General features: G+C 41.2%; 1 protein-coding gene across 9 annotated transcripts; it reads right to left on the bottom strand.

Annotated features, from left to right (window-relative positions):
• Nucleotides 1-1625: 1625 nt before the first annotated feature.
• LOC110828602 (uncharacterized) lies at nucleotides 1626-27373 on the bottom strand. Of its 9 annotated transcripts, none has more exons than XR_015536210.1 (15): nucleotides 27217-27364; nucleotides 21356-21550; nucleotides 20613-20871; nucleotides 12523-12762; nucleotides 11250-11354; nucleotides 10935-11133; nucleotides 10453-10699; nucleotides 8760-8947; nucleotides 8055-8217; nucleotides 5618-7848; nucleotides 5077-5297; nucleotides 4514-4729; nucleotides 4215-4393; nucleotides 2666-2766; nucleotides 1626-1981 (listed from the first exon to the last, which is right to left on the bottom strand). XR_015536210.1 is itself a non-coding variant. In XM_087353036.1 (14 exons), the coding sequence occupies exons 1-14, from the start codon at nucleotides 27220-27222 to the stop codon at nucleotides 2746-2748; spliced, it is 4470 nt and encodes a 1489-aa protein (XP_087209162.1). In that variant the 5' UTR covers nucleotides 27223-27364; the 3' UTR covers nucleotides 1626-2745. The 9 variants fall into 9 exon arrangements, 6 of the variants coding, with proteins under 6 accessions (XP_087209162.1, XP_087209163.1, XP_087209159.1 ...); XR_015536211.1 differs by having other exon boundaries at nucleotides 1626-1988; XR_015536209.1 differs by having other exon boundaries at nucleotides 1626-1988; nucleotides 2666-4393.
• Nucleotides 27374-27666: the final 293 nt, after the last annotated feature.

A 27666-nucleotide genomic window follows, 5' to 3' on the forward strand; every position in this document is an offset into this window, starting at 1 on the left:
TTGTTTTTCCAATCCTCGAAACGTTGTGTGATTTTATAACGTCAGACTATGGGTAAAAAAATCCACCAATTTAAAGAATTTATTGTTTTCAATTTTCTGATAGTCTTATTACGTACGTCATTGATAATTTTATAGTTTATTCTAGGTATTGTGATTAAAAAAATAAATTATTCATTACAACTTCATTGTTAATTTCGGTTTTGTTATTCGTTCATTCTCTTATACATAGTTTCATTATATGTATGGATTTTTCTAGACCACGTTATTTGCTAGCCTGCAGAAGAATATGTATTATATTTATTTGTTTAAATCTTGTCAGTCTAATCACAATAAAATTCCTATTAAAAATATTAAAATATTACCATAATTAACATTTAAATATTTAAAATATATTAAATGATATTCTCTATCGAAATGTTCGATTTACATTAGAACATCACTTAATCATTTAATATATTTTAAATATTTAAATGTTAATTATGGTAATATTTTAATATTTTTAATAGGAATTTTATTGTGATTAGACTGACAAGATTTAAACAAATATATATTTATCACAATATGACGCAACTTTATCATCTCATGTATTATATTCTAAATCCAACAAATTAACTTCTCCCGCACACACAAGAAGGTAGCAGACTTATTTCACTTATTAATTCGGCGGGATTCATCTTAACAGCCTTCTGACCGACTCCTTCCAAATCGTTGCATACTTTTCATCGTCACCTTCCTATTTCATTCCTTGCTATGGTGTCATTAAATGTCGTCGTGAAGTAATCCAAGGATCAGTATGACAGTAGTAATGAAATCTTGAGAGGATCGAAGTAAGGACTCTGTATCAGAAAGTTCTTGACTGCAGGGTTTGATATGCCAGTTCCAGAACTTACCTTGGGTTTTCACGTCTCCTTACAGAACCTCGTTGGTTGGCTGGCTGTGTCGGAATACAGTTTACACCGTAATTCCCCTTACTGAATTGCTCGAAAATGTATTCGATTACAGTATTATTTGAACATGAATACAGTATTTGCACAAAAATTACAGGAGAAAACACCTAAAGTGTTTTGTTGTTTGCCTAATTCGGTTTTTTTTTTTACCAAAATTAAGTGATTAAGTATTTCGCAATATAAGCTAAACAAACAATGAAATAAAAAGGCCCGCGTTTTTATACACAATGAAATTGAGGAGAACCTCGGACTGTGACGTCATTAGTGTCCTTCACGAAGGTCAAATATGAAATACTGTCGAACGTACCAGAATTTTTACGCGTTCAAAATTCCGGGATTATTACGTTAAATTAGGCCAGTTAAGTCATGTTGACTCAGTTTTGGAAGGACCTGAATAAACTCCTCAAATATGCGCCAGTTAAAACAGGATTCTCGACTGATAATTTTGATTAACATAAATCCTGTAGTCATGAATTGTAAAAAAAACTTCAGAACATCGTCCTGTTAATCTTAAATATTATTATATCTGTGTTTAAAATGTACTTAAGGAAAATACACGAGTGACTTAAGTTCTCGCTGGTAGTTTGCATTGTGTGGACAGATAAAGCAATAGACAATTTACAGAAGTCTTAGTCGGTGATACATTCGGTGATTCAGATTGAAAATTAAATAACACCATGAGCGCATAACATTGTTCATATTTACCATATTCTACAAATTATCTTACAGTAACACATTCAGACGTGTGTAAGCGTCGTATTGAACTGATCGTTATAATCGCCCTCACGAACTTCTGCCGAAAGTTTGAAGTTCTAATCGGCGTCACAGGGAGACGTACGTGTTCATTACGCCTATATGTCATGTGGAGTCATTTTCAAGGACTGTAAACTCGAATCAGATTAAAGGCGGATGCCTTTTGGGATGTCCCGTACTGTAGTCTGGTAGAAATTCATCGACGTTTCAGAAGAACCTACTGCCTCCACCGTTAGGGCGACGAGAATGCCAGTCGTCTTCATACTCTCCGGCGTGAGAACCTGAAATCTTATCGTGTTAGCCTGTGTTCAGTAGGATTGAAGCTATAATGCGGACCTGATAAACGGGCATTAATATCTTCAAGGTATTTTAGTTTGCATTTTTAGACGTATCGACGGTTTATTCAAATTTTAGGAGTAAAATAATTCACCCTTTTTCTGAATTTGATTTCTTACGTTAATCTTAATTTTATTATATTGATTCACCTTTTATTTAGTTACATGTATCAACTTATGCTGTTACTTGGTTTTGTTAATGATAGTTTAATTATGGATGAAAAAAGAAGCATTAATGACACAAAATAATAAAATATAGAAATATTAATTTTTTTTGATTATATATTCGTAGGTTTATTTACTTGTGGTTTAATTAGATTTTGGTTTACACAGCTCATATTTTAGAGACCAGAGTATATTGAGATCGCTTTGAGTGTCTACTGTCAGTAATGTCTTGATCTGCTGACAGCCTCATTTGACTGATAACCACGCGACTTATCGAAGCAGCAGAAGTCACATGGGTCACTTAGCGTCGAATATATTAAACACAAATGAACATTGGACATAATATGCAGTCAGATAAAATAGACATTTTTTTTTCCGTTTTGTCTACATTATCGTCGGTTACACGGATTGGCCAGGAATTGAACCCTGGGCCAGTTGTTGGACACACACAAACGCCATTCTCACCTCAGTACTTAGTTAATTTATTTTCTTGAACGTCATAAAGCGTCGATCTGCACTCGAACGAAGGAAGGTCTGTCCGTCCGTTACGGTAGAGGTGTCTCGGTCTGCAACAGGCGTCACAAAGAGTTTGACTGTTTGCGGTGCACGTCGAGAAGAAGCCACATTGACGGAATGATAAATATTATAGCTAGAAAGTAACAAATAAAGAAGAGAGGAAGAATTAAGAAAGTAAATATATACAGGAAGGAATAAATAAGTAGAAAGAAAGAAACGAATAGAGCTAAAGTAAAATAAGGGTTTGTATATTAATGTGATATAGGAATTCCAATTGTTTTTTTCATTTCGAAACCATAGTTATTCATTAAAATCTTATCCTGGATCTTCCTGTACCTCCAGCAGGACATTATATCCGCTGAAATGTGATTTTTAAGATGTGTACTTTTTATCACAAAGATACAAACTCCTCATTTTAATAAATTAGTTATTCGCTAAAAAAATATAATTCCGCACCAATTTAAAGAAATACTAGGACCTGAGATTTTTTCATATATATATAATATAATATAAAATTCGTATATGTAGTACATACCCATGTTTTGATATCGGGGAAAACTTAGTAAAGGAACTGACTGCGGGCTAGATAATTATTGACCGATTATAATCGGAGGTCAATTCTTAGCGCTGTCAGAGTTTCTTGTGCCTCGCCCAGTCTAATTTCGTATGGGCACTGGCACAAACGGGGTGTACCCTAATCACACCCGTGGCTCAGTCATGGGGGAGAGATTAATGTTTATGCGTATTCAATTACTTGTTAGGCTTTTATAACTAATATATTAATTTTAGTGTATAGTTGTTTATTTGTTAAATCACACCACGCTATAAAATAAAAGAATAATAAAAATAAAACGATTATGAAGTTTAACTTATTCGTTGCGATGGACTTAAATCTCAAAAATGGCCAGCGCTGTGGACATTGAGTCGGAAGGATTCGATGATTCGTGAATGATGAATTGAACTGGATGGGTTGTGGAAGTAAACTCTCCATGCCATTCGAGGTTCTCACGGCGGTGAAGATGATGTCTTCTGGGTTGTAAAATCGTGTGGACTCGTAGGTAGTTATCGACGTTTTGGAGGGACATACTTTCTCCATCTTCAGGGCTGAAATATCGAGACAGAATGTTCCTCCGAAACGTTGGTATCTACCGGCGTTATAACCCAGAACAAAATTGCCCTCTCGTATTTCATGGGGACTGTCTTGGCATTTGTCTGGAGTGACTGAGGAATGTCAGTGATTACAGCCAGTCGTAGTCCGAGACATCCCGTAAACGAAGCAGCACGGAACCCTTCAGAGTTTACAGCCCTTCCTCAGTCTGTCTGTCTGTCTGTCTGTCTGTCCTCACAGGCTCTTGGCGTGCCTGTGTCTGAGGTCGACATGTTCCTCTGAGGTCTCTGCCTGTTTGTCCTCCTTGGAGCCGTTGGGACCCCCTTTGATGGTGAAGGTGACGTAGTACCGCTTGTTGCGGTCCAGTCGGTCAGTGGGTAAGGAAATCACCTGTTTGTCCGACCCGTGGCTTAGCTCCAGGGTGACGGGACGGGCCGGGTCCACGTAGCGAAGAGGACGAGTGACTGCAGAAACGCCCCTAACGTTGGGGTCTATGATGGGTAAGAAGCCGCCTCTGGACGAACCAGTGTGCCCGGTCTTGGGTGCGTGATGGTGGTTCAGTTTCGGTACTGAAACATATCAGTGGCTGCTCGTGAGTTTCGTGAAATGATGGTCCTTCAGCTAGTGGCACTCCATGAATTTTATATATTTTCTTCATAGATTTTCAAATATATCTGTAGTATACGTACCGTATGCAGCGCAGGGAACGCCAGTGTACGCATGCGCGGCGTGGTGGCAACGATGGGTACCGTGTGTACATAATATCGGGTTGTCTGGAATGTCGTCAAGGTACGCGCTGTTGAACCGCGCGCGTCGAAGTGCTGCAGTCAGCTTCTCAAGGTCGTCCGATGATTTCAAACGAGGGATTAAACGCCTGTCCGAGCTCTGGAGGACTCTCAATTGGTCTGGAACGTAAAACACTTTGCATGGAACTCAAAGGTCGCTTCTGTTGCGGTCCTAATGCTAACGTCGCCGTCTCATTGCACACACAGTTGCTGAAAACGATGATCTGCCAAGAAAAAGTCATCAGTACAAACATTCATTCTGGAATACTGTATAGGAAATGCCACTAGTTACCTAGATTAGTTATTGTCGCTCCACAACAGCCTGTGTCCATCGCCACTTTAATCCATCTCGTTTCTTTGCTATAACATGGCAAAATATTTCCGAAACTAAAGCAAGAAAGATCGGGCATGCGCCCTGGAAAGAGGACTGTAGCACACAAGAAGTGTCATTCGTGTTATGAGCTTACGAAATTGCTTGGCCGTTGCATGGAGCCTACCGTAGAGGTACTTCTCAAAGTTGCGGAAGGTGTACGCGCCATCGTACTGCCTCATGCCGACCGTAAGGCCGGCCTTGTGGTAGTCGTCCACTAGGCGCTTCACAAGCACTTGTTCGTTGGCCCTTCCGGCCCGGATTTGCAACCTCTTCAGCTCCAGGAGCTCCTGGAAGATACGTCGCTCCAGCTGGTACCTGGTAACATTCGTAACTGATATAAATTTTGAAAGTAAAATATTATATCTGTCAGTAAGATAGCCAGTCACAATGAAGTGTTTCTCAGGTAATGGACATTTTCCAATAAAATGTTAATAACATTTCCATTTTCCCAAATCTGAAAAAAAAATTATGGTAATTTATTATTGCAAATATTGGGCGACATCTCCGAAAGAAGTAGGTCAAACGTATTATTACAAGAGGGTTTTTGTTTGAGTTCAAGTGATTTGCTGTGAATGTACCAGCCGTCAATTGCCAACTTCATAAAATTAAACATCTGTTGGCGAAATTTCCCTTACTTTCGCATGCTTCTCTGCACGGCCTGGGTGACCGACACCGTAGTCACCGGCTGCTCGTCGTCGGTTCGACACGGCCTGGGAGTCCGACCACGCCCTCGGCCCCTCGAGGGGCCTCGTGGCCCTCGCGCGCTCCGTGTTTGCTGCTTGCTGCTGTTGATGGTCGTCTTGGGGCCCTTGTCTCGACGTGGCGAGGGTTCAAATCCCGAGTCCAGCAACACCGACGAGTCTCCGCCATTCCGACTGCGCGAGGTTGATGCTCCCGATTCAGCGTTCACTTCCTTCTCAGCCCCTTCTTCCTTTTCTAGAGGTGAAGATGTCGTCAGCTCCTGAGCGCTGGCCCTGCTGTCTTTAGTTTCGTCATCTGTTTGTGAACCCCCACTTTCTACTTGTTCACTCGTCGTCTTCTCTTCTGACTTCGCCTCGCCTCCTCCATCCTCCTTTTCTTCCTCTACAACGCCTTTTGTCTTTCCTCTTTCATCACCACCTTCTTCGCCTTCTGTTTCACAGTAACCTTCCCTTTCGTCTTCGGCCTTTCTTCTGTCATTATCAATCTCCGTTTCACCGCCTGTCCCATGGGAAACAACTTCTTCGCTTTGACCCTCGTTCGTTGCTCCAGCTCCTCTCTCCCGACTAGATGCTGTTTCTGACTTTTCATCTTCACCTCCTTCTTCAATTTTGGCTTCAGTTTCTCTTTCTTTCGTTGTTACGTTCCCCACGCTTTCATCCACTTCTCTGGATTGTCTGCTTTCAGAACGACCGCTCTTCGAAATGTCCTCATTTCCATCTTTGTCATCTCCGTCTCTGCTATCTTGTCCGCCGTCAACCGGCTGGTCGCCTCGTTCCTCGGACGTTTTGTCTGCCTGCTCCGCCCCGCTCTGTCTCTGTTCCTCCGTTTCTTCAGTCACCAGGGCGACGTCGTCGTCGTCGTCGTCATTCCGCCGTCCATCTCCTCGTCTCTCGCCCAAATCCGCCGTCTCGTCCCCACGCGATACCTCGGTGCCGCATTCTTCGTCCAGTTGATGTATTAACGCGGTTACCACCGTCCGTGTCACGCCGTCTGTTTCATCGAGAGATTCAGGAGCCTGTGACTCTCTGTATCTCTCTCTCTTCTCTTCTGCCTCCACCCCTCTCTCCTCCACTGTTACTTCCTCCACAACTTTATCAAGTATTTCAGTTCCGACCGCTGTGTTCACCTGTTTAACCCCTTTTCTTATAATTTTCTTAGTGGACGATTTTTTCGTAGTGTCGTTGTCTCTTGTTTCTTCAGTTGCCTTTTGTGTTGTTGATTTTTCTTTTGTTGTGACTTTGTTGCTCGTTTTCCCTTTATTTCTCTCTACAACTTTACGTTCAATTTCGGTTTTGCTGTTATTACTCGTGGTTTCTTGTCTTCTCCTCGTGTTCTTCTGTGTTGCCACTTCCTTCTTCTTACTCTGTCGTGGGTCTACTTTATGTACGATGTTCGAGTCCTCTTTCGATTTACTGTTCTCGTCTTTCCTTGAGTTCGTCCTCGCTTTCGTAGAAGTGACTTTCTCTGTCTTCGATGTCTTTGTGGTAACCTCGGCATTCTTTCGTTTCACATCCTCTTCCTCGACTCCCTCCTCCACTTCGCTACATTCTTCAGAATGTCCTTCTATTTTCGTATCTTGCTCTTCGTCTGTTACTGTCTTCCTGTTCCTAGTAGTAGTTCTTTTCACCGTGATATACTCCACATCGCTGTCATCTTCCTCTGATTCTTCTTTACTTTTCGATCTTCTTTTTGACCTATCCGCTTTCTCGCCGCGTCGTTTCTTATTCCTCACCCTGTTTGAATCGCTGGCGTCGTCTGCCACATCCGCGTCGTCTTCATCACTAATTTCGCTGAACGTTTTCCTACCCCCTCCTCTTCTTCTCCACCTTCTCCGGTTTCGCCTCTCACTTCCACTATCCCTGTCATCGCTAAATTCGTCGTCTCGTCTTTTTCGCCTGCGTTTCCTCACGTCACTCTCAGCACTGTCACTAAGTCCGCCAGTTTTTCTGACGCCCCTCCTCCGTCGTCTTGGATCTTCTTCGACGGTTTCGCTGTCGACGTCGTCAACGTAGTCAGTCCTGTGGCGCTCTCTGCGTCTCCGTCTCCTCCGTCTTTGCGTGCGTTCTTCTCCGCTGCTGTCATTGTTAAATCTGCGATGTGTGTAGATCACAGGAGCATCGATTCGCTCCACGTGACGTATCGCAACGTCATCATTCATTCTTACCTAAAAAAATGCAACAGTTTCAAAAATCTTGTTACTATAGTTACCGCGTTTTTATCTCCATTATTACTGTTGTTCATATCCACTTCGTGGACGTTACATAAGAAATGCGGAAGAAACAGGTTGAAAGGCTCGGAAATATGGGAAGATTATTTGAGAAACAGTGTGGAGGATGCAATCAGACCTTGAGCCTTCTATTGTCAGCGTACCTGAAGTATCCTGCCGTCCACCCTTCTGCTCGTATCGTTCAGGGCTGCAACGTGTTCACCGAGAGGGCTCGTCCCTAGCGAGGTCCGTCCTCCTGGCAGGGACAGGGTCGCGGCGAACTCCGGGGTTGTGAATTGCTCTGACTGCGTTTCGGACATTGCACCCCTGCAAGCCATCGAGTGCAAAGAACACGTTTAAAAGTGAAGTTTCTGTAATACGCTAATAGTTTGTTATGCCCTATATGTCCTTCGTATGTAATAATAGCAAATTACCCGCTAAGAAATTAAGTAGTAAACACACACAGTCATATTATCCCGTAAGTCTCAAAATTCCTTGTCCAACCCAGCCTCCTCTTCAATGGGTCCCGGGGTCCTTTCCCGGGGGTAAAGCCGGCCGGGGCGTGATGCTGACCACACCCCCATCTAGTGCCGAGGTCAAGGAAGAGAGGAGCTGTACCACCTCTCCCCTTGACCGCCTATATAGCGCGCAGCGGGACCGCTTTTCTCTTACTCAAGCTCCCTTAACACCAAATGGCCATTAACCATCCAACCAAGTTCTCAGAGGCGCAGATTTCGTCTCTGGTTGACAACGGTCCCGCCTCCATTGTCGCTCCATTTGTAATCAACTTAAGTCCGAGTAGTTTTGGTCTAACCTCCCCCAGGATATTCCCCTGGTTGGCCTTTGATATGGTATGTCCAGATGCAGACCTTTGGTTTCCGCCGCGCAGGCGCGCCGACTTCTCCGTGAGCTTGCTGGCGGGGACCCCCCCGTGTAACTGCAGGTACTTGGCGCAACCCCTGTTGCCCCGATGAAGAGCCGCGTCTATGGGTGTCATCAGCTGACCCTTGCTGGTCCTCATGACAGGGTTTAGCAGCGCCTGGCTGTCCAGCAGAATCTACAACACGGCTTACATTATAACCAAAAACATTAAGTGTTTCTTAGTTACACATTATAATAATGTTAAGTGGTCACTCTATTTATTTGGTTGTATTCAATATTTAGCTTCGTTTTTTAGGTCAGCCTTTAGTTTGGATTTCTGGTTTGTAAGTTTCGTCATGTATTATGTGTTTATAAAATAGAAAAACTACTTTCTAATCATCCTTTGTGATATTCGTAGTCGGACTCTTGCATATAAAACAATTGACACTCCTGTAATTTGACTTCAGCAGAGTATTGGACAGTGTTCGCCGTGCGAGTGCGGCAACTTCTCCGACACCTTTATGAGGCGTGTAGTCTAAACAGGGTCGTTAGGGGCGCGGAATAGGAAGCAGCGTTGTAGCGGTCCGCTTTGTTACGGGATTAAATCTTGAGACCAGTTTTAGATGTGGCTAATATAAGAGCCTTTCTCTTTTCTTCATATGTGTATTGACGCGTTAACTCGGCAGAAACACGTGTAACTTTTATTTATCCAAAGTTTATTTAACGACGCTTTCAGTTTTTCAAATTAGGTAATAGTTCGAATCCTATGATTGGTGATTGTAAAGGACATTCAAAGAAGTGGCCGTGAGCTATTTTAAATGCACTACCACGGAATTTGTCTGAGGGACTGAAAGAAACCATGATAACCCTCAACATGTGTTGTGCCCTGGCTGAGATTTGAAGTTAGGTGTTTCTAGTTATGTTCTAATGGCCGCTTAAGACTTTAAAGCACAATAGTAAATATATATTCCACCTGTATTATCAACCAGTAATTCTTAATTTTGTATTGTTTTGTGAAGTGTTACGTATGGAGTGTCGCGCTGTATGGAGCAGAGACTTGGACACTCAGGAAGAAGGAACAGAAATACCTGGAGAGTTTTGAAATGTGGTGTTGGAGAAGAATAGAGAAGATCAGGTGGACGGATCAAGTGACCAACGAAGAAGTATTGAGGAGAGTCAACGAGCAAAGAAGCATTCTGCAGGCGATTACACGAAGGAAAGCTAACTGGCTGGGACATATTATGAGAAGAAATGGATTACTGAGTGATATCACCGAAGGCCAGGTTGAAGGAAAGAGAGGACTAGGAAGAAGGTTGATACAGCTAACCGACGATCTTAAACAAGGAAAGAAGATGACGTTCCAGGAATTAAAGCGAGAAGCCGAGAATAGGGAAAACTGGAGAGCTCTTTTTGGGCAGAGCAATGGACCTGTCGTAAGACAGAACACTTAATAATAATAATAATTATTCACAGAACAAACAGTCATTAATATCTTGAACAACTGTAACCAACCAATCTTTGTAATGGTGAAGAGATGTGTTTTCTTCGCGGTACGGACTGAATTCTTACGTATTTAGATGAGCGTCTGTTTCGAATTATTAAATTGAATTGTCAGTATTCATAAATCTCGTTTCCTTTGCGTCAACGTGTGCCCTGATGTCACACAGGGTCAGACTGCTTGTAACAGTTAACCCTCCGCACCTTACACATCTCCACGTTGTTGTTGATGGCCGCGATGTGCAACGGGCAGCGGCCGTCGTTGTTGGGCGAGTTGACTGCTTCAGGTCTCTGGGTGAGCAACCAAAGCACCAAGTCCTTGCGACCTGATACGACGGCTTCGTGCAGCGGGTAGTCTCCTCTCACGTTACGCACCCAGAGGTTGGCGCCGTGAGTCCCTAGGATGCGCAATGTTTCTAGCTGGCCCTTAGCGGCTCCGCAGTGCGCAGGCCTGATCCAAACAAACCATTGACTTTTGATATTGGAAACCAAACTTTCTCTTATTAGACTTGTACAAAGTATGTATATGACAGTATGTACGTTCCTCAGGCTTCACCAATCTGCTTAGCATGTCGTGTGTTTACGTGGGAGAAGACCGTACTTAAGCTACACACACAAAATATTAATGTAGACTTTGGACAAACCCAAGAAATATGAAGTGGTGGGGGGGGGGGCGATAAACTCACGTTCTCCCCTTGCGGTCCTGTCGGTTGGGCTCAGCCCCGAAGCTGAGTAGCAGCTGTGTCGAGTCGGCGTGTCCCAGCGTCACGGCGTAGAATAGCGCAGTGCATCCGTTGCTGTCTATGACGTCCACATCTGCGCCGCAGAGCGTCACCAGCGTCTCCAAGCAGTCGGTGTGTCCCCTGCTGGCCGCGCAGTGCAGAGCTGCACGCACGCACATCTCCGTGTTACCACACACTCTGACATTTCACGATGGCATTGACGATCTCTTAAAAAAAATATGCAATGGCTGGGATGCTGTCCAAATTGTATGTACCCACCTGTTAGTCCATCCTTGTCGTCAGCCTCCACATTTGCTCCGGCGTTCACGAGGGCCAAGATGGCGTCCGCGCTGCCTGAATGACAGGAAGTACTGGAGGTTGAGTCTGCGTGCAGCGAAAACACGCCGGTAGGTGGCCAAGCTCACCCGATTAGTAGCAACACAATAGAGAAACGACACACAGCTACGTGGCTCCCGACAAAAATACTTTTAGCTATGTTTGATCTAATGTGTAGCTGTGTGTACACTATAAACCTAGAAGGATTTTCAATATAACGCGTTAGGTAACTTTAGAGCCCTTAGCCAAACTGTGTTCAGGTACCATAGAAAGCACCAACCATGCTTGCTAGCAATGTCTTCAGTTTTGAACAGTAAGGAGGAAATTAAACATTTCTCTCTTGGTCTCTAAATTAATAGCTGTTGTAGAAATATGACGTGTAAAAGGGGAATAATTTTATCGTGAGACAAAATCAGTAAATTATCAATAATTATTTATATTCATTTAAGAAATCGGCTGGGTGCAGATAACAAAGAGTATTCGTGAGATGTGTGTTTTATGGCAAATGTTGAGGATAATTTATAATTAGCCCGGGGAAAAAATCTGTCACGAAATAAACTGACCCACACACCTTCGAGTCAAGGGCATGTAGACATTTTGAGTTCACACGGCAGACAAGTAATCCATTATAGTATACGTCTAACGTCAGTAAGGATTATTAATCTAAACGCCACTTCGTAGAAATGATTTGTCACAACGGTGCATAAATATTACTGACTTGAAGTGATGAATTGCAGTTTCACAAGCCCTCCAGTCCATTACAATAACCTTATTTTTTTTTGAATCCCTGTATTTTTTACTTCTGTTCATAAACCATAAAAGTACCTTCCCTACTCACGGCAGTGTTCATACACACACAGAGACAGAGACATTTTCTTCTGCTCATAATATAATACAAGGATCTTTTCTCTCAGGACTTGTGAAATGTTCAGCTGATGTTCATCCCTTTACGTGCGTTTAAACAGCAGACAAGAATCATGCTAATACAAAGCCTGCCTGAGGGATATATTTACTCGTTCGTATTATAAATATATTTTTAAGCGAGGATATTGCGTTTGTGCGGGCCCTGAATAAATTAAACCACCTGTATTTGCCACAAGACAACTAAATAAGTGCATTTAACATGTATTAATGTAAGACTACGCTGCCAATACAAGGCGGTCGGTTACATGACACCTTAGTGATCGAATTTGTAAGCATTATCGCATTATCCAACCTGCACTTGCTGCCCACAGAATCGGTTGTCGGCCATCTTTGTCCCTAACGTTGACATCCACACCTTTTGCGAGTAGTTTACGTAACACCGCCAGTCCAAATCTGACGTCGTTGCCCATCTCAGAGTTTGGTCCGCACATCTGAGCGGCGTAATGGATAGGGTAGCCACCATGGATGTCAGGAGTCGATGGATTGGCCCCAGCGTCTAGGACCAGCTCGAGGGCCTCAACTTCCCCACACACTGTCAACAGGTTAAACCCTTCACTGTTTCACATCGCACATTGGCAACTATGAAGGGGTTGTTATTTTCATACTTAATTAAAACACGATGCCTTAAAGACGTATTATTTTATTTAGTGTTCTGTCTGACGACAGGTCCATATGAACAGGATCCTTCGATCCTTTTCTCGGACTGGGACCTGTTCATATACGTTCTTGGCAGATGATCCAGAAGTGGTTTGCCATTGCCTTCTTCTGTGTGTGAATGGAGTAATTGTTGGGATGCCACGGAGAAACCGGGGAAGCCCCCGGAGGAAAACTCCGTGTTGCCTAGACCACGGCCTTGCCCAACACAAGTTATAAATTCGGGCACCGCCGGGAATCGAACCCGATACCCCAGGATTACAAGGCCAGCGTTCTAACCGCTAGACCACCGTGGTGGTCTTAAAGACGTATGGAAGTATAATTATCCCCACGCATTCTAAACCTCAACGCGATATGGATATGCTTCGCTGTAATTCCCAATGGACTGGCATCATCAGCTCGTCTTAACATGTCAGTATGCTCTACTGTATAAACAACATTACATGCTATTGAAATCAATTGACTATTTGTCTGAAGAAACTTAAGAAAAAACAACGTCGAGCCTCGGGATCCAAACCAGGGACTGCACCAATACGAAGGACCCTTAACCTCGATGTTGTTTGATATCCGTCTAGTGTCAAGGCTAAAAGTGTCTTTCCCCCCGTGTTCAACTATTTTATTTTTGTAATTTTCTCACAGGGTCAAATTTATGTTCATTGCATGCTCATTCGCTCAGCATGTTAGTCATTTATCATTGCGAATGGCTTTTAAATCAAATACAATCTGAAGGTAATAACTAACCTGCTATAAATGTAGAGCTGATGAATTGTAACTACCATGGAAACACTTGAAGTGTAAGAATTTTTTTTGTGTATTTGGGTATTCTTTAGTTAATCAAAATTGTTTAAATTAATTATTCGGTTTTGTCCGTCTAATCACAATTATATTTAAAATTTTAAAATTTACAAGTAAGATAATTAAATTATCATTTTATGTTCCACATCGAATAATCGATTTACATTTGGAACATTTTTTACAACATGTTTCGGTTTCATCGAACCATCTTCAGGTGTAAAATTATATCAATAAACTTAAAACTCAACTACAATTTCTGTTGTGTAGCTTTTTGGAGATGTTCATATGATAATTTAATTATCTTATTTGTAAATTTTAAAATTTTAAATATAAATAAATATAATTGTGATTAGACGGACAAAAACCGAATAATTAATTTAATATTTGATTCACAATATGACGCAATTATACTATTTTACAAAATTGTTTAGTCACATAAGTGGTTCCTGTGGTAGAAATACCCTTGATAGTGACGCATCTCGTGCCCTTGTGACGTTTGCGTGACGTTCAGCAATGATCAAAGTGTCAGGTTCTTGTCTGCTGCAACTTCTCGTGACACGAAGTCTTGAATAAATTTCTCATTTTGCCTTCTTTAAAGTTTCTCTTCACCGTACTTTCGCAACTTCCATAGCGTTGTCCATTAGCTCTTATAACCTCCTTCTTTTGCTGATTTCATCTTGTTATTTGTCTCTCTTCGTAGCGATGTTTTTATTATTTGCACTTCTGCATTTATCACTCACACTTACTCTCTTAGTTTATTCATACACCCGTTTTAAAATCACCTCACGTAACTTTGAATTCGATTTTATTTAACTAATTTGAAACTTTCTCGACGTACATAAAATCCATCACCTATTTACAGCACGTCTGTCTTGTCCAGAACGAATTTAAACTTTATTTGAAACATGAGACAATCTTATTGGATTTATATCTCATCTTATTCGTGGATATATTAAAATATATTTTCTGTAGCTATTGTCCTAGTCTGTTTCTTTGTATATTCAGCTGTAACCCTTCTGAAAGCAATTATAGATACACAGAGGAAAGCCAGCGTATCTGTGACGTTTCAATAAATAGTCAATTTCTTTTATGTCTGTTAATTGATGTATAGTTCATATTACACTGAAAGCAAAGTCACGCGTGCGAATGGAGTCCAGTTATGTCTTTTTATATTCAGGTAACAGGGTCTACAGGCGCTAATGTTTTGTCAGGATCGTAAATAGAAGACTTGTTGGTGTCCTGCCATCTCCCCCCCCGACCCTCGAGTCCGAAAGGCATTGTTCGTAATGTCCCTTTGATGTACTTCAGAGGAATTTTCAATAACAGGTGTGCAGTGTATGTTCCGCGACCCAAATGTGTTTTGAATAAACATCGATTATCTCCTTATTTCTGATTAAATAAATTAGAAAAAATAAATCCGTACCCGTTATTTCTCACGTGCAATTTAGGTGATTTACCGCTACCGTAACCTGCTTGGTATTTATTAATATATAAAATGTATTTTTATTTATTTATTTAGTGTTCTGTCTGACGACAGGTCCATATGAACAGGATCCTTCCATCCTTTTCTCGGACTGGGACCTGTTCATATACGTTCTTGGCAGATGATCCAGAAGTGGTTTGCCATTGCCTTCTTCTGTGTGTGTGAATGGAGTAATTGTTGGGATGCCACGGAGAAACCGGGGAAGCCCCCGGAGGAAAACTCCGTGATGCCTAGACCACGGACTTGCCCAACACAAGTTATAAATCTGAGCGCCACCGGGAATTGAACCCGACACCCCAGGATTACAAGGCCAGCGTTCTAACCGCTAGACCACCGTGGCTATATAAAATGTCTATGAGCTAAATATTTTCTCCAACCTCCTACTAACTTTAGCTTACGAGGTGCGATCGGAAAGTTTAAAGACTGTGTCAATAGAGGGCGAACCGGATGTAGTACGAGCTTCTGCCTTTAGAGGGTGCGGCCTACATTCATAGTGAATCAGTGTGCCAGCTGGCATCATCGAATTAGCATTTCTTTCTTAGTTACGGGCGTTTTGGTAGTGCATTACACCGACCCTCCTGCGATTTCGGAATGGCGTGTGCATCAAATTTTGCCAAAGACTCGTCAAAACGGCTACGGAAACCTATGAAATGTTAAAGCAAGCATTTGGTGAGTCCGCAATGGGTCGTGCACAAACTTTTGTGTGGCATTCACGTTTTAAAAATGGCCGAACCTCTGTCGATGATGACGAGCGTTCTGGACGACCATCTTCGAGCACAACGCCCGAAAATGTTACGAAGATTCGGCAGGCCATTCACGAAGATCGACGTCGTACCATCAACGACTTGTGCGACATTGTTGGGATAGGCTATGGGACCTGTCAGCTGATTCTAAAGGAAGAACTCCACATGCGACGCATCCTGTCTGAGGACCAGAAGCAGAATCGACTTCTCGTTTGTCAGGAGCTCAAAGATCTTGCAAGAACCGACCCCAACTTCCTTTCCAAGCTCCGTGTGACTTCTTCCTCTTCCCAAAGATGAAAATTCAGCTGAAGGGAAGGAGATTTGAGACGATAGAAGAGATTCAGGCAGAATCGCAGATGGTGCTTGACAGGCTGACAAAGAAAGATTTCCAGGGATGCTTCCAGGCTTGGCAGCGGCGCTGGGATCGTTGTGTTCACTCCCATGGGAACTACTTCGAGGGTGATGGATGAATTTAATACCTGAGATAAGTGTACTGGTTTTTATAGGCGCAGTCTTGAAACTTTCCGATCGCACCTCGTATGATGGTCCTGCAGTTCGTTGTCGAATGGAAATATCAGACGCACTTAAAACTATGCTCGCGCGTGGTATTGACTCATGTATATTTATACATATTTGTTTGTGTTTGTATGTTTGTGCGGACGTGTGTAATCACAAAGGTGGATACTGTGAACATGAGTTATGTTGATTTTGTCCGAGATAATACGAACTGAGGCAATGGGTGTGGTAAATGGTCTTGAATAGCTTGTGTGTTGTCACAGTGTCTCCAATATCTAGCCACTTTACCTGTGTACCTCTGTGTTTATCTGCGAAAAGCTCCCATCAACAGAACTGGCATTCCTACGTTTTCATGTAGGATAATGGACATCGTGACGAAGTTGGTATGTTAAACTAATGTTGTTTTGAATGTTGGCGATGTGTGATACCGGTTTAACATTCTGATTTACAAGATAATAAGTAGGAAGACACTTTAAGACACTTCGTGTCGGGTTTATGGCGTGTTCTTATCACTGCGGAGTGCTTCTTGAAATCACACCGTCCGTCTTTACGCGTATAACAGCTCGAGACCGGCGGGACAGATTCCCGCGAAATTTTATATCCGCGGATTTTGCTAAAATTATGTAGAGCTCTTTGCAGAAGTGACTGCGTGGGAAATCCCCCTCCCCGGGAAATTTCCGTCATTCACTAAGGTCACGTACTTAGTAAAAGCGCCATAATTAATACGCTATGCTTATGTATCCTAACTTGTTCTTTATTCAGAGGACACTCCTGATCCCAATTGGAAAATCGAATACAATCTCGACCGAAGCCATCTCGTGGCTGCTTCATCAAACTATGAAAACCGTCGTGGCTTGTAGATTATGTAAATACACTGTATCAGCTGTAGATGTTATTTAACATTAATACTGTGGAAAGATGATTACTTCTGTTAAATATTGAAGTGTTTGGGAGGAAGAGGTCGTGGCCTGTTTTAAATATGCTACCCCCAGAATTCGTCTAGAAAGCCACAAAATGTTGTAAGATAGGACAGCTGGTTGCCCGACCAAGATTGAAACGGATTATATCGTAAATGCAAATCTAAACTGTTGTCGATATTTCAATGTATTCAGTGATCAGCCCTTTAAAGTACAGTGGTATCTACATGTACCACCTGATCTGATATTAAAGAATTATATATTTCACCCACAGAGTGTATTTATGGATTTCATATGGTTCTCAGAATAAGCAGCTATTATTTTTTTCTAAGTAGCATTAACCAGTTAGTTGAGCTTCGTAATGGTGAAGAGTAGAGTTTTCTTAGCGGTACGGACTGAAATCTTAAAATAGTGATTAGACGAGCTTCAAGCAAATTGTGTGGCTAGCTCGTCGTTATTGTTATTATAATCACGAGCCAAAGTTTATATTTTGCAAAATCAATAAGGAGCTTTCATTCATGGACGGCTTCAAAGTGATTTACTTTGCTCTGTGTAACAATGGCCCGGCGATGTTTTGTGATGTGTGTCTGAAATAGGATGAATGAACTTCAGTTCCTACAGCATTTAATGTGTTTGTGTGTGTCTCGTTACAAAATAGCGTTAATGTGTTATAATTTTAATAAAGCATGCATGCGTAGATTGATAGCCCGAATGTGCGCCCTTTTCAAAGCATACACGGGGGGCCGGGCTTGGAAAATGATAGAGGATAGATTATTAAAGCCATGCTACCTGGGCAGGGACGATCATACTCGGAAAATTAGGACTAGGAAACAAAGAACGGATGTAGGCAAATATTCCTTTGTAAATAGGACCATAAGAAGCTGGAACCAATTACCTCCAGGCGTGCTAGAGTCTTTCCCCTGTAAATTAGGCACCTTTAGAAAGAGGGTCAGAAAAGTAGTTACAAGCTAAGGGTTATTAAGTTGGGAATAAATGGTGATAAGTGAAGTGAAGTGTCTTAGTCTCCAAGTGATGAAGGGCTGTAGTTCTTTGGGATAAAATTTTCATGTACTGAGAGCGGACTTTATATTCCACTCTTAAGTATTGTGATTAATTAGTGGATGTGTGTTTTTTTATTGTGTCAGATGTTTTATTTTGAGTGTGGTATGTTGTATTGTTGTGTCTCATTGTATTGTTGTGTGAGTGCATCAGTTCATGACGTTTGTAATACATTACAGTTATTGTCTTATGTCTAGGTGGTATTAAGTTCTTTTTTTTAAGTTAAGTACTTGAGGTTGGATGGTTTTGTAATTTATGAGTTGGTTGATTTTGAGTGGGATGTGTTGTTTTTGTTGTGTCCTTTTTTATTGTTTTGTTCTGTCTCTGTGTTGATGTATCTCATTGTATGTTGTGTCTTATGGTTTTTGTTGTGTCCTTTGTTTATTGTTTTGTTGTGTCTCATTGTGTTGATGTATCCCATTGTTTGTGTGTCATATTGTTTTTGTTGTGTCCTTTTGTTTATTGTTTTGTTCTGTCTCTGTGTTGATGTATCTCATTGTTTATTGTGTCTTATTGTTTTTGTTGTGTCCTTTTGTTTATTGTTTTGTTCTGTCTCATTGTGTTGATGTATCCCATTGTTTGGGTGTCATATTGTTTTTGTTGTGTCCTTTTGTTTATTGTTTTGTTCTGTCTCTGTGTTGATGTATCTCATTGTTTATTGTGTCTTATTGTTTTTGTTGTGTCCTTTGTTTATTGTTTTGTTGTGTCTCATTGTGTTGATGTATCCCATTGTTTGTGTGTCATATTGTTTTTGTTGTGTCCTTTTGTTTATTGTTTTGTTCTGTCTCTGTGTTGATGTATCTCATTGTTTATTGTGTCTTATTGTTTTTGTTGTGTCCTTTGTTTATTGTTTTGTTGTGTCTCATTGTGTTGATGTATCCCATTGTTTGGGTGTCATATTGTTTTTGTTGTGTCCTTTTGTTTATTGTTTTGTTCTGTCTCTGTGTTGATGTATCTCATTGTTTATTGTGTCTTATTGTTTTTGTTGTGTCCTTTTGTTTATTGTTTTGTTCTGTCTCATTGTGTTGATGTATCTCATTGTTCTGTTCTGTCTCATTGTTTTGTATGTTATTGTAGGACACTGCCACCGGGTATAAACCCATTTGCAGTCAATAATAAATAATAATTATAAAAATTAATCAATATTCAAGTACATAACCGTTCATTTTCTTTGACAAGAAAAATAAACACAAATGAACAATTCTTTCTGCTGAAAAGTTTCTAATCATAGTTGCCAAATTTAATTAAATTCCTGTTATGTGTGGCTAAATATTTATGCATTCAGCTACTTCCGAGTAGATAAATAAGGTAAGATCTGAAACTCATGTAAATTGGAGTTTATATTCGCTGGATATACCTAAGCAAACGTTAAATTTTCTCAGATACTTTTGGTGTAGATACCCCTTCATACCAAATTTATTCGAAATGCGATCAGTTGCTTCGAAAGCGCACGCACATACGCTGTTGCTCGACCATGATTGTAACAAATTATTTGAGTCGAATGAAGACGTTGTAGCCTATTATCGAATATGCAGTAAATCACTTGAAACTGTGAATCAGCTTTACTGACCGCCCACTCAGGGCCGGCGCCATAATTCCAGTTCGTCTTGCATGTCCTGCAAACTGCAATGGACGTAAAATTTGCGTGTTCCCTGCTTTCCATTTTGTTTGCCAAGCACTTCTACCCCCACTCACGTATTCAGAATCGCTAGTGGTCTACAGGAAATTCATTTACATGTTTCTCCGTCCGTGCAGTGTTCTGAAGATCAATATGGAAAGAAGTGACCTTGGTGCAGTACTGGCCCTTCTGACGTCATAAATTGATTTTCTTGTAATGGTTTACTCGAACATCGCACTTGATATTCTTTGTAAATGGTTTTGGGAAGTTGTGAGTAACTTTCGGTGCGTTTTTGGACCAATACAAAGCGAAATTTTGAATATAAATGCGTTCGTTTCTACACATTTAAAAATAAACCGAAAAGTACTGAAACAGCAGTGAGAAATTGTTCAGCCCTATCTCTTTGTTGAATCGTTTAATTAAAATTATAGGATACAGTATTTTCATATTAATTTCAGTCTTTTTGTAGTCGTGTGTGTTACGCTAATCATTCATTACTAACTCAAGCTTTTTGGTAATCTGGGAGTCCCTTTTTTCTGCAAGACATTCCCCCAATATTCTGTGTAACCTGTTGGACCCACAGTAACTAAGACTTACCAGTTGCCCAGTGGACCACGGAATGCCTCTCATAGTCAAGGCTGTTGACATCTGCATTTTTGGACATTAGGAACTTGATGAGGGGCCTGTTTCCCGCGATGACCGCCAGGTGGATGGGCGTGTAGCCGTCTTCGTCTCGAGCGTCCACCAGGTCACGTGCTGCTGACAGGATCATGTCTGCGCACGTGAGGGAGGCGCTCTCTGCACAGTAGTGCAGTGCCGTCTTCATAGTTCGGTCTCGTTCCGTGGCTGCGCCCGGCTGCAAATTATGAGCGCATTGTGTTGAGTTCTGTCAGTTCCAACTCCCAACCTAACCTACTGAATGATTATTGATGGTATTTCCGGGTTTTTGCCTTCACTAAATTTTGATGAGTGAAATTAAGTTTGATTCGCATCGGACCAATATAACCTTATCATCTACTCTATACGAAACTCTTGCCAAAATTTTTCGGTGACGAAAAGCGCATTGTACATATCACGAGTATATGATGTGGCCTGTAAATCTCATTGATATCTGTTGTATAGCCGGTCTCCGGACCGAGATTACAACACGGTACCTCTCCTGAATACGAACCACGAGTGTCGTCTGGTCGGCCGAAATTTTGATACCATTTTTGTTATTGCATTTAAAGAAATATAAGAAAAAACAATGTTTGGATCATGCAGCGTAATGTATTACCTAGTTTATTTTAAACCCTGTAACAAACTAATCTTTTATACCGTGCAGTCTGTATGACACTCACATTTTTGGCGAGGATGTTCCTCACATCTTGGTCCCTGGATTGCTGGCAGGCGTACATGAGGGGCGTCGCACCTTCGCCGATAGTGTTCATAGGGGAAACTGGTCTGGAAGGCGTAGTAACAGCTTGCGGGTTGGAGCCTTCATAGCGGGCAGGGCTTTCAGCCACTGTTGACGTCATCACTGGGTCGACATCTGACTGGACACGAAGCACACGGTTCCGAAGGACCAGTGTTAAAATTGGATTAATCATTGATTTTATTCCACTTAAGCTCATTCCGAAATCATAGTCATCTTTTTTCAGTTCCTACCCGCTGTCTACTGTGGCATTTTGAAAATCTACACTATACTCGCTAATTCACTAACTTCCATTGGTGACGTACGTAATTCTTTGGTTAATTAAAGTGTCTTTAATTTTTGTATTGAATGTGTTATATATATGTTTTACGCAGCCCGTATGCTTTTCCTAAAATGCCACGTGTGTTCGGCGGACCCGATATTGTGCGAGTTTTATTGGAATAATATGAACCAGTTGGGAAACACATTATGATAGGGACTTGCAGAGTTCCGATAGCAGCCTTAGTTTATAAACACGCGATTCCACTTTTCGTTTCAATAATTCAGAGATAAAGTTCAACTTATCTTTGCGTAGGAGTAATGATCTGTTTTTGTCATCTTAGTGTGTTGAACTCTGTGACAAAACACACCACAGTAAGAAGCGATGACCTTCATGTACAGTAGGTTTAGCCCCTTGAACTCCGGCGAAATGTGAGGTGAAATATTAATAAATGCTATCGTCTGTCCCTTTCTATCTTCCTCCGCACTTAGTATCTTTGCTTTATGAAGAAACATATGTAGGTAAGATAATAAGGGACCATTTTCTTCTTATATTAACACTAATGCGTCGTTAATTATGTACGTAACATATACCATACTTCACTATCGTCGTTGGCTGTAGGAGGAGAATTGCACAAGACATTTTCTACCAGCCACGTTCTCGTGGAGGTAAAGATGCTGTGTTGGCCTTCTGGATTGTAGCGTCGAGTGGACTTGTACGTAGATACCAGCGTTTCGGAAAATATACGTCTTCCATTTTCAGGGCTGAAGAAGTCGGAAATGTTTATCCAAAACGTCTGCATGGCGGAACAACTTAGAAGACCAACATTGTGGCATTTACCAGAGGGAATTCAGTGAATCACAGACCTCAGTACAACCTTCGCCTCTGTTTGCAGCACAGAACGTAGACCATCCAGCTTAGGACTTAGTGTCCTGTCTTAAGAAAAGTGTGTAGGTGCTTTATCCGCGCTCCTCCTCTTCCGTGCATGACATCGCCGTGCTTGGGGTGACCCAGATCCTTCTTAACACGTCATGTAACTTATTCATGGCTACTGGACTGGTCAATACTGGCAGGTCGGCGGCACTTGACATGCAATCCGTTAAGTACGAATAGCAAGTACGCTTACACTGCTCGTGAAATTGGACCCTGAGGATCATAGCGTCTTTAGTATCGGTGAGGGCGTCTGAGGACAAAGCGCTGAGGTGAATGGCTGTATCGAAGAGCGAGGAAGGAGGAGGAATCTTATAACTGACGTTCAAACTACATTTTAATGTAAGATTTGGGGTTTTCGCAGCGGTGAGTATGAAGATTTCTGTCTACTGGGTATATTCATTTCCCTGATGACGGAGGGAGTATTACCTCTGAAACGTTGGTTAACATCGACCAGACTACAGAGCGCAACAACCCAGAAGACAGAAATCTTCATATTTTTTATCGCCCTGATGACGGAGGCAGTATGACCTCTGAAACGTTGGTTAACATCGACCAGACTACACAGCGCAACAACCCAGAAGACAGAAATCTTCATATTTTTATCGCCCTGATGACGGAGGCAGTATGACCTCTGAAACGTTGGTAAACATCGACCAGACTACACAGCGCAACAACCCAGAAGACAGAAATCTTCATATTTTAATCGTCCTGATGACGGAGGCAGTATGACCTCCGAAACGTTGGTAAACATCGACCAGACTACACAGCGCAACAACCCAGAAGATAGAAATCTTCATATTTTATTCGCCCTGATGACGGAGGCAGTATGACCTCTGAAACGTTGGTTAACATCGACCAGACTACAGAGCGCAACAACCCAGAAGACAGAAATCTTCATATTTTTATCGCCCTGATGACGGAGGCAGTATGACCTCTGAAACGTTGGTTAACATCGACCAGACTACACAGCGCAACAACCCAGAAGACAGAAATCTTCATATTTTTATCGCCCTGATGACGGAGGCAGTATGACCTCTGAAACGTTGGTAAACATCGACCAGACTACACAGCGCAACAACCCAGAAGACAGAAATCTACATTTTAATACATTTTAGAATAAATTGCGTAGTCACAAAAGAGAATTTTAAGCCTTTAATTGGACGTGAATGTTAATTGTATTGATACTAGGGATATTTTTGTGATATTAATTACACACCTACCATTCTTGTAATTAGTTGGTTGATTCTTAAGTTATTTAACTGCGCTGTTTCATATATGTATTTTATATAGAGTTTAATGATAATGAAATGTAATATATTTGAATTACTGTTCCTAAATTCTTATGAAAAGGTTGAGAAATACCATTACCGTTGGCAGTGATAAGATAAAGAAACGTAATGTATGCATAAAATTATTTCAGAGCTGCGTCTAAGTTTTCATTTCTATTTCCTGTCAACCTTTGTATTCAGATGGGAGAATTTAAATTGCGACATGCGGTACATAGATTCTTTCTGAAACCCATTTTCTTAACCTGTGTAACTCTTGCCAGGAAACAGGGAAACTCCTGAGCACGTTCCACTTAAGCATCGCTTCAGAACGTACCGAAATATAAATCTTATATCCGTTTACAAACGACTCGAGCTTCTTCATTTGTGAATTGGCCTGCTTTCCCCTGACTTATTAAAGAAAATCTGCGATGCCCAAGGATTCGGCAGGCTTCTGGATGGAGGAAAATGAGAACTGAAAGTTACGCCCTAGATTTCAGGGCTTCGTGTTATCAGGAAACCTTTGAACAACCATCAGCGTTACGACGCTCTTGGCCTGATTCATACCCTGCGTCCAATTCACCAGTTTCCCTCCTACTCAAGATGGAATGATTACCGGATGCAATCCGTTTCGTGTAGAAATTGCACAACCAGGTCACGGCAGCGCTGACCTCGTTTTGAGACATTCGTATTTCAATTTCATTGAATTTGGTGTAGATAATTTTATCCGGGGATTATCAGGTAAATTTATTGGGTTTTGCAATTTTTACAATGAGAACGGTATTTATAGCTCGTATAAAGAATTGTTTTGCAATCGATTCCGTTACCCATTCCCGCCGTCAACTGCCCTCCCTGTTACATAAAAGAATCGAAGTAAAACCCCGTCTTGTTTCTCGAGAAAATATTAATTCCTTTCATTCCGAGTGTCCGGATATCCTGGAATATTATCCATAGAAAATCAAGGTCGTTTAACTGAATTTCCTTTGTGTTGGAAAATAAAAACAGGCAGGGGATACAGCCGATCAGAAACAATATATAAAAGCTGCAGTGCAAGGCTTTGCAATTTGTATAATGGTGCGATAGTGAAGGTATTTGATTCAACCGACGTCTTCTGCATTTTGCACAAGGTACGATTTAGTAATCACCATCAGCAACAACAACATATGAACATCGTTCACGCTCAAGTTAAGCTACACAACATGGTCATTCAGGAATTATTATTATTGAGTGTTCTGTCTTACGACAGGTCCATTGCTCTGCCCAAAAAGAGCTCTCCAGTTGTCCCTATTCTCGGCTTCTCGTTTTAATTCCTGGAACGTCATCTTCTTTCCTTGTTTAAGGTCGTCGGTTAGCTGTATCAATCTTCTTCCCAGTCCTCGCTTTCCTTCAACCTGGCATTCGATGATATCACTCAGAAACCCATTCCTTCTCATAATATGTCCCAGCCAGTTAGCTTTCCTTCGTGTAATCGCCTGCAGAATGTTTCTTTGCTCGTTGACTCTCCCATTCAGGAATACGGAAATATAAATATACTGTAGGCTTGTTACATTGCATGCCAGTGTCTTCGACAGAGCTCGAAATGGTGTGAGTGGTTGTAACACGACGTGTGAGCCCGTGCAAAACTTAGAGCCTAGAAGTAGCACCCACGTTCACAGAATCGAACATGGCCCATAAAAGAATCATGAAAGTAAAGCGACTTTCCTGAGTCACGTGGAGTAAATTTTGTGGTGTCGACAAATCCCAGAAATGTAATGAAATCATTCAGAATACGACAGTAGATAAATATATAATTAAATTCACCAGCGAAAAGACTCTGAAGGCATAGGCGTTCTTTACAGCATTAATGGCGTAACAAAAGTGTTCTGTAAACATACGGCTAAAAGTATATTTCTTTAACATCTCTGTTTTGGTTTTCCCAACAAACATTTTCTTTCAGGCTTAAATTTTAATGTTGTCCGATAATCCTGTATATCGTTCACCAGATTTGGTGTTGCTAGTACACTCTTCTCTCTCATAATATATTTCACGGGATTAACAGCAATATTAGAATGGTCGGTTTTTGCATGTAAAATCCCACCCTCTCTTTTAAATGTTCATTGTCCTTTTCATTTTAAAAATTTTCATCTGCATCACTAATATTTTTCATTGAGTCATTTATTTCTTAAACATTTAAATTTTAGTAGGGCCTACTTGTTAAATGAATGTTCACATTATATATACTTGATTTTTAAGCTCTCTTATCTTTATTTTCCTATGTAGAACTTAATAATTAAAATACAGCTCTAACAAACAAAAAAATTTCCTTATATTTTTATAGAGCCGGGGGTGGGGGGGGGGGTGGACGTGATTTATTTGGGTCCAATACTAGTCTGTTGTGGACATAGTAACGAATCTTCTGGTTCTACAAAATGTTTCTTGGTTATTTGAATGATAATAGCCTTCTCAAAAATTAGGGCTTACGTTCTCCACGCAATTTGTCTTTCTGCCATGACAGTTCAAGCTGTCTGATACATACTTTTTGAATTAAGATAAACCATAACTACAAATACATCCATAGCGGATGTATTCTCACATTCCTAACTTGGCGTAATCAGCGGCAAATACAGAATGATATAAAAGTCACGCAACCCATCCCTGACACGTGATCTAACAAACCACCTGGCTTAGGGAACCCGAGGTTAACCAAAGCCCTCCACCGGTCCTTGTCCTGGGACAGCAAAGACACGTGTTCTATTTGTCACAAAAATAAAATACTGAAGTCAGAAAAAATGTTATATCGAGTTAGAAAAGTCCATCGCATTTAGCGAAGGTAGATCGGAACGGATTGTATCCTACATTCTTCCTGTGCTATGTAAGCGGTTCTCCAGACGACATATTTTCGATTTGTTTGTCACAGGGGATTCGGGAAATATATCCATAAACTAATTCTGGATAGTTAAGAAATAGATGCAAGGTACTGCTCGACAATGAACACCCTTTACACTTGTGAAAAGTTATACATCCATATACTTCGACTATTTGAAGACAACTTACGGACTGGCGCAAGCTATATTAATAACATGATGTGTCCTGCTTCAACTTTTTCATACTCATTTCGATACAGTGTGTGTATTAATGCAGTCGAAATTTATCGAATTTCAACCATCGATAAATATTTTAATATGGGTTGCGTGACTTTTAATCAGCCTGTATCCGCACCCCGTCGTCAGTTTTATTCGATGTATAAATTGGAAACATTCTGTACTTTAATACTACACTGAAAACACATTCCGTGGCCACCACAAAATAATTAAGTAATATCGCCACGTGGGAAACATAACCTACACTGACCTTCATCTACTGGGGTCAGACTTCTTTGCGGGTCGGAGACGGACACATGCTGGTGACGAGACGTGAAGCAGAAACCTTACAATTGATACACAGTCGGCAACACTGCACGGGCTCTGAACCCGGACTGCATCTCTAAACTACACGTTACAGAGCGTCCACTTTTGTTGTTGGAACATGCCAAAACGGTTGCCATGACAACACCCTACCAACCAATAAGAACCCGACGGGCAACTCGACTATCGATATGTTCACAGTTACAAAAATTCTTGGAAGTATGTGTGGGGGCTTTGTAGCCATCTTATCACTTTGGAATGTTGATTGTAGTTGTTTAATGGCACTATATCAACCACTGTGGGCAATCAGTTGATTATTAGGTTATTTCTTTGGTGCTCAGTATAAATTTACATAAGGCCTTTAAATTGAGTACCAATTTTTTTACGGATCCGTTTC

Source organism: Zootermopsis nevadensis, unplaced genomic scaffold (assembly GCF_977971745.1).
Source record: "Zootermopsis nevadensis isolate Lab colony 2312 unplaced genomic scaffold, Znev_1.0 Znev_ptg000021l, whole genome shotgun sequence".
In the NCBI taxonomy this organism is placed as follows: Eukaryota; Metazoa; Arthropoda; class Insecta; order Blattodea; family Termopsidae; genus Zootermopsis; species Zootermopsis nevadensis.

Coding starts and splice junctions, on each gene's coding strand:
- LOC110828602 (XM_087353032.1), bottom strand. Junction 11,134..11,249: donor CGACAAGGATGGACTAACAG/GTGGGTACATAC, acceptor GCGTGCGTGCAG/CTCTGCACTGCGCGGCCAGC. Junction 5,298..5,617: donor GTGCAGAGAAGCATGCGAAA/GTAAGGGAAATT, acceptor GAATGTTACCAG/GTACCAGCTGGAGCGACGTA.